This window comes from Hippoglossus hippoglossus, chromosome 10 (assembly GCF_009819705.1).
Source record: "Hippoglossus hippoglossus isolate fHipHip1 chromosome 10, fHipHip1.pri, whole genome shotgun sequence".
Classification (NCBI taxonomy): Eukaryota; Metazoa; Chordata; class Actinopteri; order Pleuronectiformes; family Pleuronectidae; genus Hippoglossus; species Hippoglossus hippoglossus.
In genome coordinates this window covers 16985209-17002502 of record NC_047160.1, presented here as the reverse complement: position 1 = coordinate 17002502, position 17294 = coordinate 16985209, and the positions used below count along the sequence as shown (strand labels likewise).

At 42.5% G+C, this 17294-nt stretch overlaps 1 protein-coding gene across 3 annotated transcripts; it reads right to left on the bottom strand.

The window, feature by feature from the left end:
• Positions 1-7675: 7675 nt before the first annotated feature.
• Positions 7676-15808, bottom strand: kiaa1191 (KIAA1191 ortholog). 3 transcript variants are annotated; one of them, XM_034598353.1, is made up of 8 exons: positions 15659-15808; positions 14417-14530; positions 14086-14273; positions 13750-13861; positions 13448-13575; positions 9895-10058; positions 9472-9641; positions 7676-8940 (listed from the first exon to the last, which is right to left on the bottom strand). In XM_034598353.1, the coding sequence occupies exons 2-8, from the start codon at positions 14442-14444 to the stop codon at positions 8735-8737; spliced, it is 996 nt and encodes a 331-aa protein (XP_034454244.1). In that variant the 5' UTR covers positions 14445-14530; positions 15659-15808; the 3' UTR covers positions 7676-8734. The 3 variants fall into 3 exon arrangements, with proteins under 3 accessions (XP_034454244.1, XP_034454245.1, XP_034454246.1); XM_034598354.1 differs by lacking the exon at positions 15659-15808 and adding an exon at positions 15244-15402; XM_034598355.1 differs by lacking the exon at positions 15659-15808 and adding an exon at positions 14961-15185.
• Between the last annotated feature and the right edge of the window lie 1486 nt (positions 15809-17294).

Genomic DNA, 17294 nt, shown 5'->3' with positions numbered 1-17294 from the left:
CAATCAAGGAGAGAAAGTTCCAGGACCTCCAGTCAATGAAACACGTCATGCCCGTCGAGTGCCATCACTTCTTTGTGACAATTCGCCACATTAATAGGCATCAGTCAAGAGCCCAGCAAAGAAGAGCTGGAGGGAGAAGGGAGGAGATGCACATGCCTCCTCAGCATTATGTTTAGTTAGTTTGTTAGTTGTGCTTTATTGTTGACAGAGTTGAAGGTTTAAAATTGCTTAAGTCACAAAGGCATGTTCAAAAATTCAAATTCAAGTCATTTATTCCTCTTCTGTTACATAATTGACAGACATTGTTATTAGTATGTCAATAGTCATGTAGTCAATAAATATCATATATTCAATATTTGGTGAATTCTTTTGTGTTGAACCTGAAAAAATGACTTGGGCCATTAGTTTAAGAGGGTGACGATATGGTTCCAGGATGACACTTTGTTATAATTGTGCCAGGTCTGAAGCAAATAATAATAATCTGGTGAGATGCCAGGTCAGATTTACATTTTTTACGTTTGAGATTCAACAGAGATTATTACACTATCAACTAGACTTTGTGACTGGATACGTTGGATTTCTTTAGTGTTTATTGACATTACTCCCTCACACACTTGTTGAAGCAGACGTTTGACCGTTTTATCAAACCTAAGGTCAAATTCAAATGCTACACAGCAATCACTTAAACCTTTCAACCACATCACTTTGCTTCTACTTTCAGCAGTGTGAAGGTCCTGCCAGAGCCCAGATCTGTTGGCAAGACTGCATTTCGATCAAGAATGAATGATAGAAACTAATTGCGTTAGGGTGAGGACTAGTTTATATTGATTTATTGCAGTAGATATAGAAGTTTATTTGCATAAGACATATACAAATTCTTGCATAAACTATGGTTTGATAATGTTTGAACTTGATATGAAACGTTAAATGAAAGTTAAATATGAAAGTTATAAGTGAAGGGGCTTGAGGCAGAATCTGCTCATCTGGGCCCCTGCCCCCTTCATCTCTGTTGAATACCAGCAGGTAATGAGTGGCTGCAGGGAGACATGGAATAGCGAGAGATCGTGTGAGACAGTGAGTGGGGAGGAAAACATAAGAAAGCCAGACAAGCAGAGAAGTATGAAAATGGCTTATGGGTTTTCCCTCTTAAGACAGTCTGTCCACTTGCTGTCCACGTCCCTTTGTTAGGAATGTGTGAGCGTCTGGCCAAGTAGCACGCCTCACCTCGCTTTGTCCAAACCACATCAGCCCATACGCCATCATGACGAAGGAGAACAGGGATGAACCATTTTACAAGTGGCCGATTTCCAGTTGTACTTGTCCGAAGCCCCACACCTAGGAAATGCTACACAAAACTACATATTCTAAATATCTATTTACATCACTGCGGGCTTGTGTCTATACAGTTCAAATGTACTGCTTGTTTTATACACTGCCTATTCAAACTAAAGGTATATTTTCTGATGTTAGTTTGAAACATTTCGTGGACAATCCACGCTTTAACATTTCAGCTTCTCTCTTCTTTGGATTGTATGCTGACGTCTGTTCAGGTGTGTGATGGATGCGCGTGAGTGAGAACCAGGGACAGAAGCAAAAGAACTGCATTCCTCTGTGGGCTTAAAGGATTAATCAATATAATTACTTGTGCACCATGACTTTCTTATCCAATGAGATACACCCCAAGGATCAAAGGTTCCCTAATTACTATGGTGATATAAAATGATGGGCACCAGCAAGGTTTTAGATTATCAAGGAATAAGTCCGTAACTCTCTTTCACGTTTTTTCGAGTCTTCAACCTTTATATGCTGTAGTTTGTTCAGACTTTAACGCTTCTAGTTGCCTCTAATTGTGATGTACTCTAACAGTGAACAACATGTTATCATCATGGTTATTATGTGACAGGATACACCCAGGTGAACTGCTTTGCACTGACCTCATTGGCGGTTTGACAACTTCTCATTTGACTGATCAACATTTAACTGCCATTCACGCCCAATTTGTGTCTTTGGCTGATGAACACTGGTTAGCAGTCAAGACTTGGGAGACGAACCGCGAGGGAGACACCTTAATGTTCAGCACTCTGCATCCTGGACTCTGTGGTTTGGATTTTAAAAGGACATTAATCATCTCTCGCTCACACACATGTATGTGGCAGCGTGTTCTTTCCGGCAGTTTTTCTCCCTCGCTGTTGGGGCATCGGCAGCTGTCGGAGTGTGTGTGGCTACTAAACGCATGTCTGCTGAGTTGAGCACCTCCAGCTGACTGCTCAGACCTTGTTGTAGGGTGATCTCCCCTTCCACATCTGCTTCATGTTAGGGCCTGGGGGCCAGTGCAGGAGGGCCCAACAACTCTCTGCTTCTCTCTCTCTCTCTCTTTCTCAGTGGGGGATGGTGGGAGAATGCCTCAAGACCAGCACAGAGAGACACACAGATAGAGGCTGGAAACTGGGTTGTGTAAAACAAGTGACATTTTGTAGTTTAGTACACTGTATCTTTCGTTTTTTTCCAAAGGTGAAACCAACCAGACAAACAGAAACGGAAAAAACATAAAGTATATTCCACACCACATCCCCAGCACCCACTCTAAGTGAGTAAATAAACATGAGCAGCGAGAAAAAAACACAGACAGACGTAGAAACAATACACGCATACGATTCATTTGTTACACTGCTGTACAAAAACAGCGTCCTGTTTATTTTAAAATGGATTATCTCCAATGGTATAAGTTTAGTTTTTCACAGCCATAGCTGGCACATCACTTTTGTTTTTCTGTTGACAATTTTTTGCTTCCAGATATGAAGTTCTGTTTCGGGACCAAACAGCAGGGACAGTTCCGTCCCTGGCACCAAGGTAATTTGAGAGGTTTAGGATTCTTGGATTTCACGAAAATTGGCCGACATGTCAGAAGTGGTTAGAATTTCTGTGGTGAGTGGGCTCGGGCGAGGCCTACTGACTTCAAAGTGCAGGGTCATGTTAGTGGAACGTTACATGGATGTTTGTGAAATCTGGTGGGATCGTTGCTGTCATCATTCCGGCCACGATACATATATTTTGGGAATTCTTTGCCAAATAGTTGTTTGATAAGAGTCTCCGCCTGAAGACATTCGCTTTACATGAAATTTTCATGTCCTGCTTTTTGTTACTATACTGCAACATAATGCATGTTTGGTGCGTGTTCTCCAGCGCCACATGGTCCACACAGAGCGTGTACATGTGCATTGCATCATGTCCGCAGGCACGTGCTCTATGCCGAAATAATATTTTACACATTTACACAGTGTGTGATTGTTGCAAAAGTGGAAATCTGGGTCAACAGGCATCCTGCCAGCACCCCCACCATGTACAAGGGTTCGAAGGCCCGTTCAACACTGCTTGCAGCTTTACTCTACTTATTGCTTCGGTTCTCACATCCACATATATTCCCTCGCTGCCCAAAGATGCTCCTGTTTTCTGCAGCCCCTCTCCAGGGACACGGACAGGCTGCGGCAGGGGCCCAGCTTCACAGTTTATGAGGTGCAGCAGTTTGTTATTATGTAACACAAGGTGATTTGATTTGTGCGTGACCTACATCTGCGTTAACAGTCGTAACACTGTAACATTATCCCTGGGTAGTTGGCATGATTTAGGTTTACTTCCACAGGATACAGTACCTCACCATAGACATCAGTTCTACTCAGCTCCCTGGTACCCCCACCCACATCCTCCCCCAAAGCTCCTCCCAGCTTAGTGGGTTCACCTCCGGGCCATGTCACTGTGAATCAGCCCCAGATGTGGTTCTGGAGTCAGTTGGCGTCACATATGACACAGAGAACCCACCCAGCAGCAAATGGACCCCCCTCCTCCAAAGCCCTGAGTAAGTTTTGTCACCAGCTGTTTGTGTCATCGCGTGAATAACCAGATTACCTCTGAAAAAACAACATCACCATGGCTGGATGACGTTTGTTGAACAAACAAGGTTTGATTTTAAAGTTGCCGTTCGATGAAAACCAAAGTTTTTAACTGTTTTTAACAGGTCCATATGATAATTTTAGTATATGATACAAGACAGGTGAATTTGCGGGAGTTGTTTTGCCAAAGAATACCTCTGACATATCAGAGGAGAAGACAGAGGTAGCAATTCTCTCTTTTTTACATGCTTAACTAATGAAGTCAGACCTGGCAATCCGGTCTAAGGTTTATTTAAGATCATCAACCAATTATTAGCTGAAGAATCCTGTTAGACAGAGTTCGCTTCCAAACGTATCTGAATAACTCTTTCATCACCACTTGCCATTTTGTAGATTACAGTAGGCAGCAAAACATAAACTAAGCAGAGGTTTGTTAGATGAGCAGTATCAGGCCTGTAGGTGAGCGGCTGAGGGGAGAGGAAAGGCAATAATCAAATGTATTACTTTTAATACACGTAATTTTTGCTGTGTTTATTCCTGGAGTCCAAGCTGGAGTCTTCATACAAATAAAACTGAGAACTGGGTTGGAGCTGCTAACCCTAACCCTAACCCTAACCCTAACTCTATTTTAGTTTGAAAACGTCAAGGCTGTATTTAATCTGGATGGGTGGAAATAGAGACACTTACGAATGAACACAGTCACCCAGATCTCATGCTTATTGGGTGTTATCCGTTATGACTACCGGCAGGAAATGCTTCATACTTACTGTAAGAAAATCCCTGCTCCCTTGTTTGTAGTATTTTCTGCCACGAGGCAAACGACTGTATATTGTTAATCTTCTTCGTCTCTTACATTAGCACACGTATGGCCAGTGACGTGGACGTGTCATGTGATATTTGTTTTCTGGTGTGTCTATATGGATGGAGCTAAAACATGTATCTGGATTGATTTATGTCCGGAGGTTTAATCGATGCGTGAAGAGAATTATTAACTGTGATAGCAACTTTATGTTTAACTTGGAGGCTATACATATATATATCATTAATGTTTTGTCAGTTATATGTCGCTATTATCTTATCAATATCTGAATTGTACCTCAAGAAAATCGGACTCAACCCCTAAACAGATTAGCAAGCAACATCTCATCTACAGCTGATAATACAGGAAACACATGCTTTGCGGCATGGGAGCCTTTTGAAAAACTTGTTTTGCCACTTGAAAATACTTTGTCTGTGTGGGTCAGGCATCAGCAGCCGAGTAATCCACTGTAGGCACTGGTGGGAGAACTTCCTGGCATAGTCCTTGAGTCACCCTGACATAAAATCTTCAAACACTCCTCCATGTATTAGATGAAAGTTCACACAATGTTCCTCTAAGCTGACCTTTATACAGAGTGCTTTTATTCTCTTAATGGTGTTTTTCCAGGAGTAGTATCACTAACACACATAATCCTGGATCAGTGGAGTAAACTGAACTTAAAACATTTTTAACCCCATCCCTTTTTTTTTTGGTAAACTAGCACGGGAATTGCTCCCTGTCCACTTTAAGGCCGTTCAACCAGACGGGCAAGTCTGAAGTTTGTGTCATTTGGGTGTGAGGAATTCAAGCACAGTCTGTGGAGGGAAAGTAATTGTTTTCAGATTGTTGGGGAAACAATTTGGTCGGAGCGGTTTAAAAAAAAAAAGGGATAAAAACCTCAACAAATGAGTAAGTGAGTGAATCACGTCAGATTGCAGATGAGGCCATCGTGTTTGTTTTGGTGAGCAGCTTCGCACATCTGTGAGTGAGCTAAATGATTTCTGTGGGATCACAGCCGAGGCGGGGGGTGGGGGGGGGGGGTCTCTCTCTCTCTCACACAAACCACGTCATGGCAGACCCAGAGAGAGAGAGAGACATCTGTATTATATGTCATGACTACAGGGGCACTCCACCCTTTGCTCTCTGTTTCCCTCTGTTCCACACCCTACCAGTGTCCCCCGCCCACTGTTTCTCCTCCTGTGATGCGTCTTTGGTTTAGTGTTGAGACACATTTGGTCAATTGTATGTAAAGCACTTTGAATTGCAATTGTCTTGTTTGAAAGGTGCCATATAAATAAAGTTTGATTGATTGAGCGTTCTCTTTTGGTTTATATGCTGTGTTACATGCAGACATGTGACTCAAGACTAAATACCTCCATTTTCCATGTTTGCAGTTTTACCAAATCCACTGCTCTTCATCGTATCCTCTTCCTGCTTTTCATTTTGTGACCTTCTATCCATCACTGACACTGATGAGGGTCCACGTCCGGCCCCTGACTGACAGTTCTCTGTCTGCACTTGCCCGTCTCATCGGACGCTCACCTTTGTTCCAGTCGCACCATCTGAAAACCAGACATGGATGCTCAGCGGCCTGTAATTAAGTCATGGAGTGGACGTCGTTTAGAAGTTCCAGCTAATGTCTGAGTGAATGAGAGTCAAAGATTTAAAGTCACCGAGGGAGAAAGGGAGAGTTTTTCCACAGGCCTTGCTTACATCCAGAGGAAACTGTTCAACTAGACAATAAATAAATACAACATAATTAAGTTCAGTATAAATGTTCTGTGAGGGCACGAGCTGTACAAATGTGGCCCATGCACACATGCTGCTGCAGAGCACAGCATCAGACAATAACCACTGAGAGCTTTAACGGGGCTGTAAATCTTGCTGCTTCATGACTGAGCCTATTGGGGATCGGACTCTGCTCTCTAATGTGTCCGCCTGCTGGCTCATTGCCTGATGGCTTGACTCTTTGCCTTGATGCGGAGGAAGGGACAATATTTAGCTGTAGTGTGGTAACAAGGCAGCACCAAATATGTGCGTACACAGCAGATAACCTGATTAACGTGTCTATACAGAAACTTATTTGGTCTTTCTGGTTCTTCACACCCACGCCATTCATGTTTGAGTGATGGATTATCAGGAAATAAATGTTTTGATTATCAAACACAGTTTTTATTTTAGGGAAAACAATATCCTGGTTTATTTTAATAAATAATTTGAGTGCAATATACACGCTGCTGCCCAGGAGTCTTATCTGATAAGGGCCTGAAATAAAATAACGCATCAATGAATACAAAGGTCAAAACTAATAAAAAAGGAAATTTGGAACAACCCAGTGATTTCATTTCGATGTTATTGCGCCATCTTATGGACAAAGACTGCAGTTAATGCTCGGTGCAAAACCTTCACCACGAGGGTCACATTTCCCCTTTATGTGCTGATACAGTGACGAACTCTCCAGTTTCTGCCAGTTGTGTTTGACACGTGGAATAAACAAATACGCAATATAGAATAATTATAACTATAACTTATTATCATTGCTCACAATGACACTACTTGCCTCGTATTTATTAAAATTTGTTTTCGTACTTCAACTGTCCAGACCTGCTGTGTTGTATTTAACTATGTATTTTGTTTTGTATTTTTGTCTCTCTGTACCTGCTGCTGTGACAAATTTCCCCTCTAAGTGCAATTATTATTATTACTATTATTATCATTAGCCTCTATGAAACCATACGCTGTTCAGTTTGATTGACAGCACAGTGCAGATGCTACTGTGGTCTGATTTATGAAGCAACTGTGAATACACAAGGGGCTGTCCTGTGTAACACTCAAAACTCTCAGTCTTCAAACACTAAAGACCAAACAGAGTTTCCCTATAATAAAACACATGATAACGTTAACATGTTGTGAGTAACAGTATAACATGGAAGTATGCGACTGTAAATACATTTGCAAATAATGCCATCAAGGGAAAAAACAAGATGAATTTTTGCTCGTTACTATCCGATTTATTTACAGATGTGAGAAGGATAAAACCTCCTTTGTGCAATTACTGGAATTCATCAACTCTTTCAAATAAAACAGCAGGGATTCATGGATTGTGGCACACAGACACTCACTCACTCTCACACACACACACACACAAAATTTAAAATGGCCACTTCAAGCATGTTGAAACAAAATTGCAGTGCCATGTATAAAATATAAATCTTATGCAATACCTACTATTAAGACTGAACAATGTTGAATTAAAGCAGATCAATGTGAAAACAAGTTGAATTAATGACAATAGTAAAACCTAAATCACGTCAGGTCAGCAGTCATACTGTCAAAGTAAAATAAGACACTCTTACATGTAATAAAAAAACAAAAGCTAAACTCATATATGCCAAGAAAGCCAAAATCATACACACTGTAGGTTTAGGCACAATATCAGTCATACCACACTATACTCTGCATGCTAACAGACAGAATCACTACACAATTACAATCTGTGAGCCTATTTAAAAAAAATTAAAAAAAAGTACAAACGAGGCAGCAGAGCTTTAGAAATTGAAATAGCTGGTCTGTGTAAGCTTGAGAGGCAATGCTAAAGTGATCAGCCGAAGCAAGGGACTGAGAAGATACTTCAATGACTCCAATCTCATGCCACATCTGACAATGGAATGAGGTTAGCAGGGCAATGCATGCCAGTGCACCCATTACGTGACAGAACAACAATCATAATAATAATACAAAGGTCTTTGTCTTATAACGTCTTCAGGGGATAACAAATAAAATTACTTAATTTGGTGTTTTAACTGGACCAATGAGTTGGAAGAGATAAGGAGGGGATGATGGCGTGGACTGATGGCAATACGTCCGCTGGGAGCGGTAACAGTGCGGCAATATCTCTGGGGCTAGTGAGCTAATACTACAGGTGGTCCTCATCTCTCTCAGCCTCTGAATTTGCAGGGAGAATGAAGGGACAGAGGAAGGGAGGGAAGCAACTAGACAGAGGGGAGGAAATGTGGTACAGAGGTGTAACAGCACGGCTAGTGTGGCTTCAGAAGCCCGAAGGTGTTAAAACATTCATGTCCCGAGGTTTGAGTTTGTGTGGCCGTGGGGGCATCTGCTTGGCCTCAATGCCCGAGATATCGATCTTGGGGGGCATGAAGTTGGCGGGGTCCTGCACCTTGAGGTTGATTTGGGTGTTGGTGCCATCCATGGTCGAGGACTTCTGCAGCCCGAAGTAAGACTGCAGTGAAAAGCCTGCGGGAGAGAAGTGGTAGATGTTGTCATCATTGACCAAAATCTGTGCGCTAGAGTCATCAGCTTAACTGTCGTGAATTTAAAGAACAACTTTACCACTCCCTGAAAGTCTTGGTGTTTCACCTTGCTGCAGGGGCGATGTACAGGTGCGCTCCACGACACCATGACATCACTGCTGGGTGTGGTTTAAGGTGCAAAAAAAACCAACCTATAAACCACACCCAGCATTATGCGTTAATGTTTAATGTTGTACTAAAATAACACAGCTCCTGTCAAGTAATGCAAGATATGAAGGTGCGGACCCCTCTTTCATTTGGATCGCAGATTGTGGCATCAACATAAACCTCACTGCTTTCATTGAACTGCACAGGGTTCACCGGTGGCAGTGAACCAACATTTTTGAATTCGCAGAAAACACATAACACTGGTGCTTCGCCAGAGTTTGTCGTGCTGTGGGGTTAACCTACTGCGGAGAGAATCAATTCTGTAAATTTTGCAACAGAGTCAATGTACAGAGGTAGGATCTCTCACCTTTACTGGTGTCAGAGCCAGGGTCAGTGGGGGACTTCTGTACCACAGACCGAGTTCCAAAGAAGTTCCACCTATCTCCACCTCCTTCATTTCCTCCCATGTCTGTGCTTAGGTTTGGACTGTGCTCTGGGCTGGTAAGAAAAGGTGCAGGACTCAGCTGTAACCAGGTCCTACGATCCCACCAAACAAAAAGCACAAAAGAAAATGTGAAGGATACGCTTTATGGGAATCTCATACACTAAACAGACACAATATCAAAACAATTAAGTGGTTGTAATGATTATTGGTGTGTAGCTCATGCTGGGAAATGAAGCATGTTGTGCTCAGGACGTCTGGTTCCACTCATTTCGACAGGAGATTTTCTGTCGGGGATTACATCGAAATAAGAGTAACAGCAAATCGTTTCAGACGCATGAAGCCTACCTGCGATTGACAGCCGGTGATGAGTGGGGACTAACGCAGGGGGTGACGCTGGGGGTGACGCAGGGGGTGACAGAAGGGGTACAACTTGGGGTACAACTTGGGGTGGATTGTGCTGATGTTGTTAGCCTGTCCTCTTTGAAGTCCCCACTTGGCATTCTCAACTTCTGCAAAGACAGAAAAACAAGCAATTCAACAAACATGCAATGAAGGAATGTCCTCCACTGGCCCTGTACATTACAAAGTGATTTAAAAAGTTTTCATATTTAAAGCCACTGTTGCCTGGTAGTTTATTTTGGACTTATGCATCCTGTACAAACAGCATTTCCCACTCATGCCCGTGTTAGTTTAGCAGTTGACAGTTTATCAGGAGGTGTGTCAGACAGACATCATTTATCTTATTTAAAGAGTAAACACTCCGTGAGCACACGACACAAAAGGTCAGCAGTGTTTTTCTGGACCGGCAGATCCAATATTATAATAACAAAGTGCGTCACATCCCTCAGAGCCTATCTCCTCTGACCATGTGGTGTGGGTGGGAAAAGTCGGAAAACACAAAGAGGACCTCTCTAATACAATTACGGTTATCTGATGGTGAGGCACATTAAACAAGCTTTGATTACATCAGCACTGAGCCTGAGAAGTTGTATTACTTTGATTCCATTGCTGCATTAAATGAGTATTGCTTAAAACCTGAGACACCTGCAAAACCACCCGTCGGAGAGGATATAACCTGGTCTGGTTTTCCTCTTCTAGTCAAACAATGAATACGCAGTTTTAGATATACAATGCTGAGAGGCTGAATACATGTTCAAAAGTACTTGCCTTGAAATTAAGATTTATTTCAGTAATGATATCTGGAAGAATGTTTTCAAAGGTAAGCTTCCATTCAATGCAGGCATATTCCCATCCATGAGCTGAATGTCCTCCCAAACTCATGTTAGTCTTATATATGTGGTCCTGTATTCTGCTCAGGGCAGTGGCCAACGTGGGAATGAATAACAAAATGCACCACGGAGCCTTTTAAACCTTGTACTTTTTGGGGATGGTATCACATTAGATTTCATCACTGGTCCTGCCCTGCTGGACCTCAGCCAGTAATGCAAATGTAGGACTCAATGTTAAAAGTTAAACCAATTTCTGATTGATGTATTAAAAAGGGAAGGAGGGACAAAATAACTAATAAAAACATGTAGGTCCATCCGTGTCAAATCATGACACGTTTGGGCCACACTGTGACTCTGTGACCTGGAGTGGCCATATATATTTTAGTTAGTTGTTGTTTTAGCTATTTAGCCTTAAGTTAATCGTGTCCTCGAAAGTGAAATTCAGTTTAACAACACTGTACAATCACATTCACCCCTAAAACCAGGTTGTGTGAAACAAACACCGAGCAGTACACATCATCCGATCAGCCAGAACGACAACATTGACAAACAAGAACAACTCGTACACATTAAGACAGAAAGGTGAGAGCTGAGTGGCAGGATGTCCTATTAAATCTGCAGGGGTTGATCATGTGCACACAGGATCCTGAACTGTGTCGTAGACGTTTCTCAGCTTCCTCACTTCTGACTGACCGGTCGGAGGTGATGTCCTTCGCTATTGATGGCCTTACAGTCGAGTTCAGAGAGCTCGATGCAACTAATCTATAGTATCACGGAAACATGGCACAATGCAGGCAAACACTGACGCCTAATGTTTTAAGTTAATCTGAACGCAATGTCAAAGGGCGAGTAAACCGCAGTATGTGGCTCTAACGTAGGACCGTTAACCCAGATGTGAACATCAAAGTGCTGGCTGGGGCTGCACGGGGTGGGGGGGGGGGGGGGGTGAACAGTGAGAAATGAACCGAATTCATTTTCTTCTGTCACGGGATTTGCCCCCAAGTCTTATACTAGCCTGTAGTTCCATTTCACATCACGCAATGTCACCGTTAGGTGTAGCATAAACGCTGCATAGCGGATGCTAAGCTAGCTGTAGCTGGACTGCCACATACCATGCATCCATCGCATGACATGAATCTATCGAGCTGTGTAACAGAGTGAAGTTATCGAGCCAGCCACAGTTTAATTGTATTTGTTTCTGGTTCAGTTATAAGCGTCACAGTATTTTACCTCAGGTGGACGAAGGCTGATCATGTTTTACAGGACTGAGTTTGTTTATTATGGTTAGCTTAAAGGCCAGCTACGCTAGCTAGCTAGCTAGCGGCCTGTTTCCCTTCAGAGGAAGGGTTAGCTTACTGCTACAGCAGCTTCTTCACATACCTTTTTATGATAAGTTTTCTTTGACGCTCCAGTCCGACGTATTCCTTCATTTTGTCCATGGTTTGCAGTTAGAGGAAGTTTAAGGGACTGTTATTTACTACGATAGCGTCAGTTCAGTTCGCTGTCGGCTTCAGAGTCGTCCGTTATGAGAGGAGCCCGGTGATTGGTCCGTTTAAGGAAACAAGGGGGCTCGTTTCATTAAAGGGCGTTGCTTGGCAACACTGGTGATATGGAACCAGAAAGAGAGGCCGATTACGTAATTTGTTTACCAGTGTTTAGTCCCATGTACAGCCTGCAGCCTACAGGCTATATAAAGGTATAATCACTGTATGATTTACCACAATAATACCTGCTTATTTTAATTAATAACACAGGTTAGGCTGCTCTGTTAGTGGGAATATAACCCTCACACTTTGTGCATGTGATCTCACGCGTTAAACATTACAATGCAACGTGTGATGTTGATGATATCAGGTTAAACGTGACCATAGGGGTGGAGGGGCAGAGAGACTGGAATCATCTTACACACACACACACACACACACACACACACACACACACACACACACACACACACACACACACACACACACACACACACACACACACACACACACACACACACACACTCTCTCCACTCGGTTGCAGTCTGAGAATCTCAATGTGGTCAAAAGTTTGTTGGCTGTAGGAAATAAAAACACTTGAATAAAAGGAGGGTTAACTCTTCAACAGTCTCGCTTACTCCTGATTTGCTATAGCAGCCTCGTTAGGGCTGAAGGATATGGGAAACAATTATATCATAATAAAAATGTTCATATCATTGATGATCATCACAATGTTACATTATTGTTTCTGTTAAGTTTAAAGACTCCTGAGGGAATTCTGTGGTTTGAAACTCTTCCTTATGAGCAGAGAATGACACTTGATAAACAGCAAAACATTTTACAAATTTGAGGTGGATCCATTATGTGCTATACCTCTGCACTGTGCACAATATTTAAGAATCATATTGATATGCATTGGATTTTTGTCATATTGGTTTTGATGAAACTTATATCACTACAATGTTTAATTTTGTTTTATTACTCTGCTCTAATTCTAATCTAAACCAGTGTCATCAGATATAGGCTACTCGGATAATCGGACCTGTGACCTCAACATTATAAAATGCCAGCCTTGTCTTTGACATGAGTTACACATGACGGTGTGAAGGGATAATTGTTTCAGATCACAAACTTTTCACACAGGCACAAATCAAGCTGCTACAGTTCACATTTGTTTCTACTCACTGGCACCGTGCCGTCACCCAGTCGGTGAAAGCGAGTCTCCTCAGCAGAGAGGCCTTTGTGGGGAGAGTACCCAGTGTCTGTCAGCCCTGCCTGGTGCTCAAACCGCTGGAGGTTCTCCTGGCTTTGCTCTAAGTGAAGACAGGCAGCAATGGAGGTAAAATTAGTCAGTGCTTTAAATGTGCCAGACTCTAATATAGTCTCCTGATACTCTGAAGATTGTTTATCAACTTGGTTTTTCTGGATCTTTGTATGTCAAAATATTTATGAAAATGAAATGTTACATGGTTTATTTTTTGACTTACTTATCATAAGTGAGCTCATTAAAGACGTGGCTTTGGCTTTCACCACAGGCACTGGGGACTTGGCCGGCGCTACCGCATCAAAAGTCACCATCTTCCCACCGGTCTCACCTCCCTATAGTCACACAATTTTATACGGTTAACATGAATGTGTAAAACAATCAGAGAATACACATGTAAGCAAGTTGACAAGTTGTACCAGCGTGCACCAAACCTTCAAGAAAACAGGTTTGACAAGAGACAGATCACACAGAATTTTGTTCAGGTAACCAGTTCATGTTGCCAAAAGAGTTTGGGACAGGCAGTGCGAATAGAAACCAACAGGAAACAGGCAAGCACCTCTGTTGAGTTCCTGAACTTGTGCTGCGGGATGACTGGATCTTTCCATAAGATGTTGACAGTCATGTCTGGGGGTGGTGAATGCATGGGGATATCCATTAGATCGTCATAGCTGATATTATGCCGGGTCATTCCAAGAGGAGACGATGCGGTGCCGAAGAGTGAGGAGAACGGGCTTGACTCAAGCGCTGAAATACGGAAATGAACAGACAAGTTAGAACTGTGTTTTCCTAACCCATCAAGACACCTTTTTAGCTATCTGCACAAAACAATGCAGAAAAAAGTATTTTTACTCAGATCTTATTATGCCTACTCTGAATTTCCACATTACCTGGAATATCTCCCCGTCTCGAGGCCATTTTGACACCAGCTCAGAGTGGAGGGCCACAGAAGACTCACAGTGTGGGGGTCTGCTCGGTTTGACTTTGGACTGCGAACCTGAGCACTGCATCACATGACAATCACAGTCATTCGACAGCCCAAAAGGTCCCGCTTGAAACATTGCAAAGTGTGTATTGCAAGATCAACACGTAAGTGCTGTCATCTGAGACATAATAAATAAATGTATTCATGCAAGAGAAAGTACTCAAACATTTTAATTAAGTATATGTACAAATAAATACACAAAAATATACTCCAGCTAGAGTAAAATAAACACAAAAACTTCGCTACTTAAGTAAAAGTAAATACTTGCTTTTAAATACACAAAAGTATTACAAGTAAAAATACTTGCTGAGTTTAGCCTATTCCATAATGCAACAGTCCACCACCTAAAAATGTAACGGAGTAGAAATACAGGTATTTGCTAATATATGTAGTGTAGTAAAAGTGATAATAAAATAAAATAAAAGTAAATGTACTAAGTTCCATCCAACGACTGAGCATGGTTCAGTCAGAGAGTAAACGCACAGAGCTGTTTTCTGAGTCGCTCCAAATAGAACCAGACTCTGGTTTCAGCAGCGTCATCAATATCAGTTAATGTCAGAGTCCTCTTCCACTTCTCTGAACTAAAGCAAGATCCTTTCCACAAGGAAATGAAACTGCGGAATAAGGGAAATACATGTTGTCTGACACACACGCGCCTGTTCAGCATTGACTTCCCCACTGTGTCAAACTAGAAAGAAAGCTTCCTTCAGTGCCTCTTGTGATGGGATGAACCTGTCTACATGTGTTGTCAGGAATCCATGTCAGATTTGGCTGAGCCCACTCTGCCCTCACTGACTGGAATCCACCTGCATCTCCTTCATTTGGGCTGAATGATGGCAGGACCGTGCATTAATCTACACCTGAGTTGAGGTCGGTTCTATTTCCTCGTGCACTCAGTCTACTGTTCAGACAGCGGACATTTGTCTGCTTTTTCACGTCAGCTGGGGACACACACACACACACAGACAGACAGTGACTTGCAAAACAGGGAGTCACACCATAGTTACGCAGGAATAACGGCAGCATAGAGGAAGAAACAGTGGAATAAAGCCTATAATAACAAGGACCACTCCCTCTGCATTACACTATAACCTGAATATCTAAATGTTCAACAACAGCTCGTCATGCATCCAGTGTGAACATGTACCTCAAACCGACTCCTCTCCTGCACAGATCACTCAGCAGCTGCAGCGGCAAAGTCTTCCAGGTGAGACGCAGTGAAGGGACAAATGCTGTGCGTGTGTTAGACGCTCGCCTCAGCCATGACTTTTGGACACGCGGAGAGTAAACAGCGGAGCCGGGAGCGGCACGCACACGCACACGCAGCGACAGTGAACGCACCAGCAGCAGCAGCAGGAGCAGCAGCAGGCGGCGGAAGTGATGAGTCGAAACTCCTGCAGCATTTTGGGAGTGATGCAACAACAGTGTTGAAACGTGTCATCATTTTAAGATATGGGTGGAAATAATGGTTCAGATGTTGTGTTTCAAATCTAAGAAAAGCGAGTTATTAAATATCTAGTGGTTGATGTATAACATTAGTCTGCTCAGTGTGTGTGTGTGTGTGTGTGTGTGTGTGTGTGTGTGTGTGTGTGTGTGTGTGTGTGTGTGTGTGTGTGTGTGTGTGTGTGTTTATTCCAGTCTTTCTGCCCCTCCACCCCTATGGTCACGTTTAACCTGATATCATCAACATCACACGTTGCATTGTAATGTTGTAATGTGTGTTTCAGGTATTACTCATATTGTAGGAACCAGGATCAGTCACTGTGGGAACTTGGGAACTTCCAAGTTTTAAGATGAGGACTTGTTTTAAGAATTAGTTTCGTTTAAGTTTCGGTTTAAGTTTCGGTTCAAGGTTAAGTTTAGGTTTGTTTAAGGTTAAGCAAGTAGTGACTAGACTAAGTTTCCATGATAACAATGTAAGTCAACGTGTTGTCCTCCGAAGTCATGTAAACACGACTGTGTGCATGTGTGTGTGCGCGTGTGTCATTCTATAGTTATGAGGGCCAATTTTGGTTCAATACCATCATTGTGAGGACATTTTGGCTGGTCCTCACAAATTCAATGGGCTGTTTGAGGTTTACCGTTATAGGGACAAAAACAAGTCACATTATGTTAATGGTTGAATGAAGACATTATTTAAAGTTAGGTTTAGGTTGGGCTTAAGTTTAGGTTTTAGGTGAAGTTTAGGTTTGCAAAAATCAAAGTCAATGTATTGTCCTCTGAAGTCATGGAGACACAACTGTGTGTGTGCGAGAGTGTGAGGGTGTTTGTGCGCTCTATTGACACAGTCCATGGGGTTTGTCTTTCCGTTACGGGGACAAAAACAAGTCACATAATGTAAATCATGACATTTTGAGGTGAAAACATGATTCAAGGTTGGGGTAAACTTTGTGTGTGTTCACATTTGGTTACCTATCCAGTACAATGGAACACTGACGTTGGACCAGCAGACCTCATTGGGACTAAAACCTGGTCCCAGTGATGCATAATGTGCTTTCCTGGTTAAGGTTAGAGGTAAGATGTGAATATTGGTTAGGTTAAGGATTCGTTTTTGGTTAGGCTGTCAACAATGAATGGAAGTCAATGCAAAGTTCTAATAAGAATCACTGTGCAAACCTGTGTGTGTGTGTGTGTGTGTGTGTGTGTGTGTGTGTGTGTGTGTGTGTGTGTGTGTGTGTGTGTGTGTGTGTGTGTGTGTGTGTGTGTGTGTGTGTGTGTGTGTGATGGGTGTAGATGATCACAGCCTATGAGACTCAAGCCAAATGAGCCGCCCCCTGTCCCAA

Excerpts from the sequence above, each read along its gene's own strand:
- kiaa1191 (XM_034598353.1), bottom strand. The coding sequence starts at position 14,444 with ATGGCCTCGAGACGGGGAGATATTCCAG. Across the intron at positions 10,059-13,447 it reads TGGGTGACGGCACGGTGCCA|AAGTTGAGAATGCCAAGTGG; the intron begins GTGAGTAGAAAC and ends CTGTCTTTGCAG. Across the intron at positions 9,642-9,894 it reads TCACCGGCTGTCAATCGCAG|GACCTGGTTACAGCTGAGTC; the intron begins GTAGGCTTCATG and ends GTGGGATCGTAG.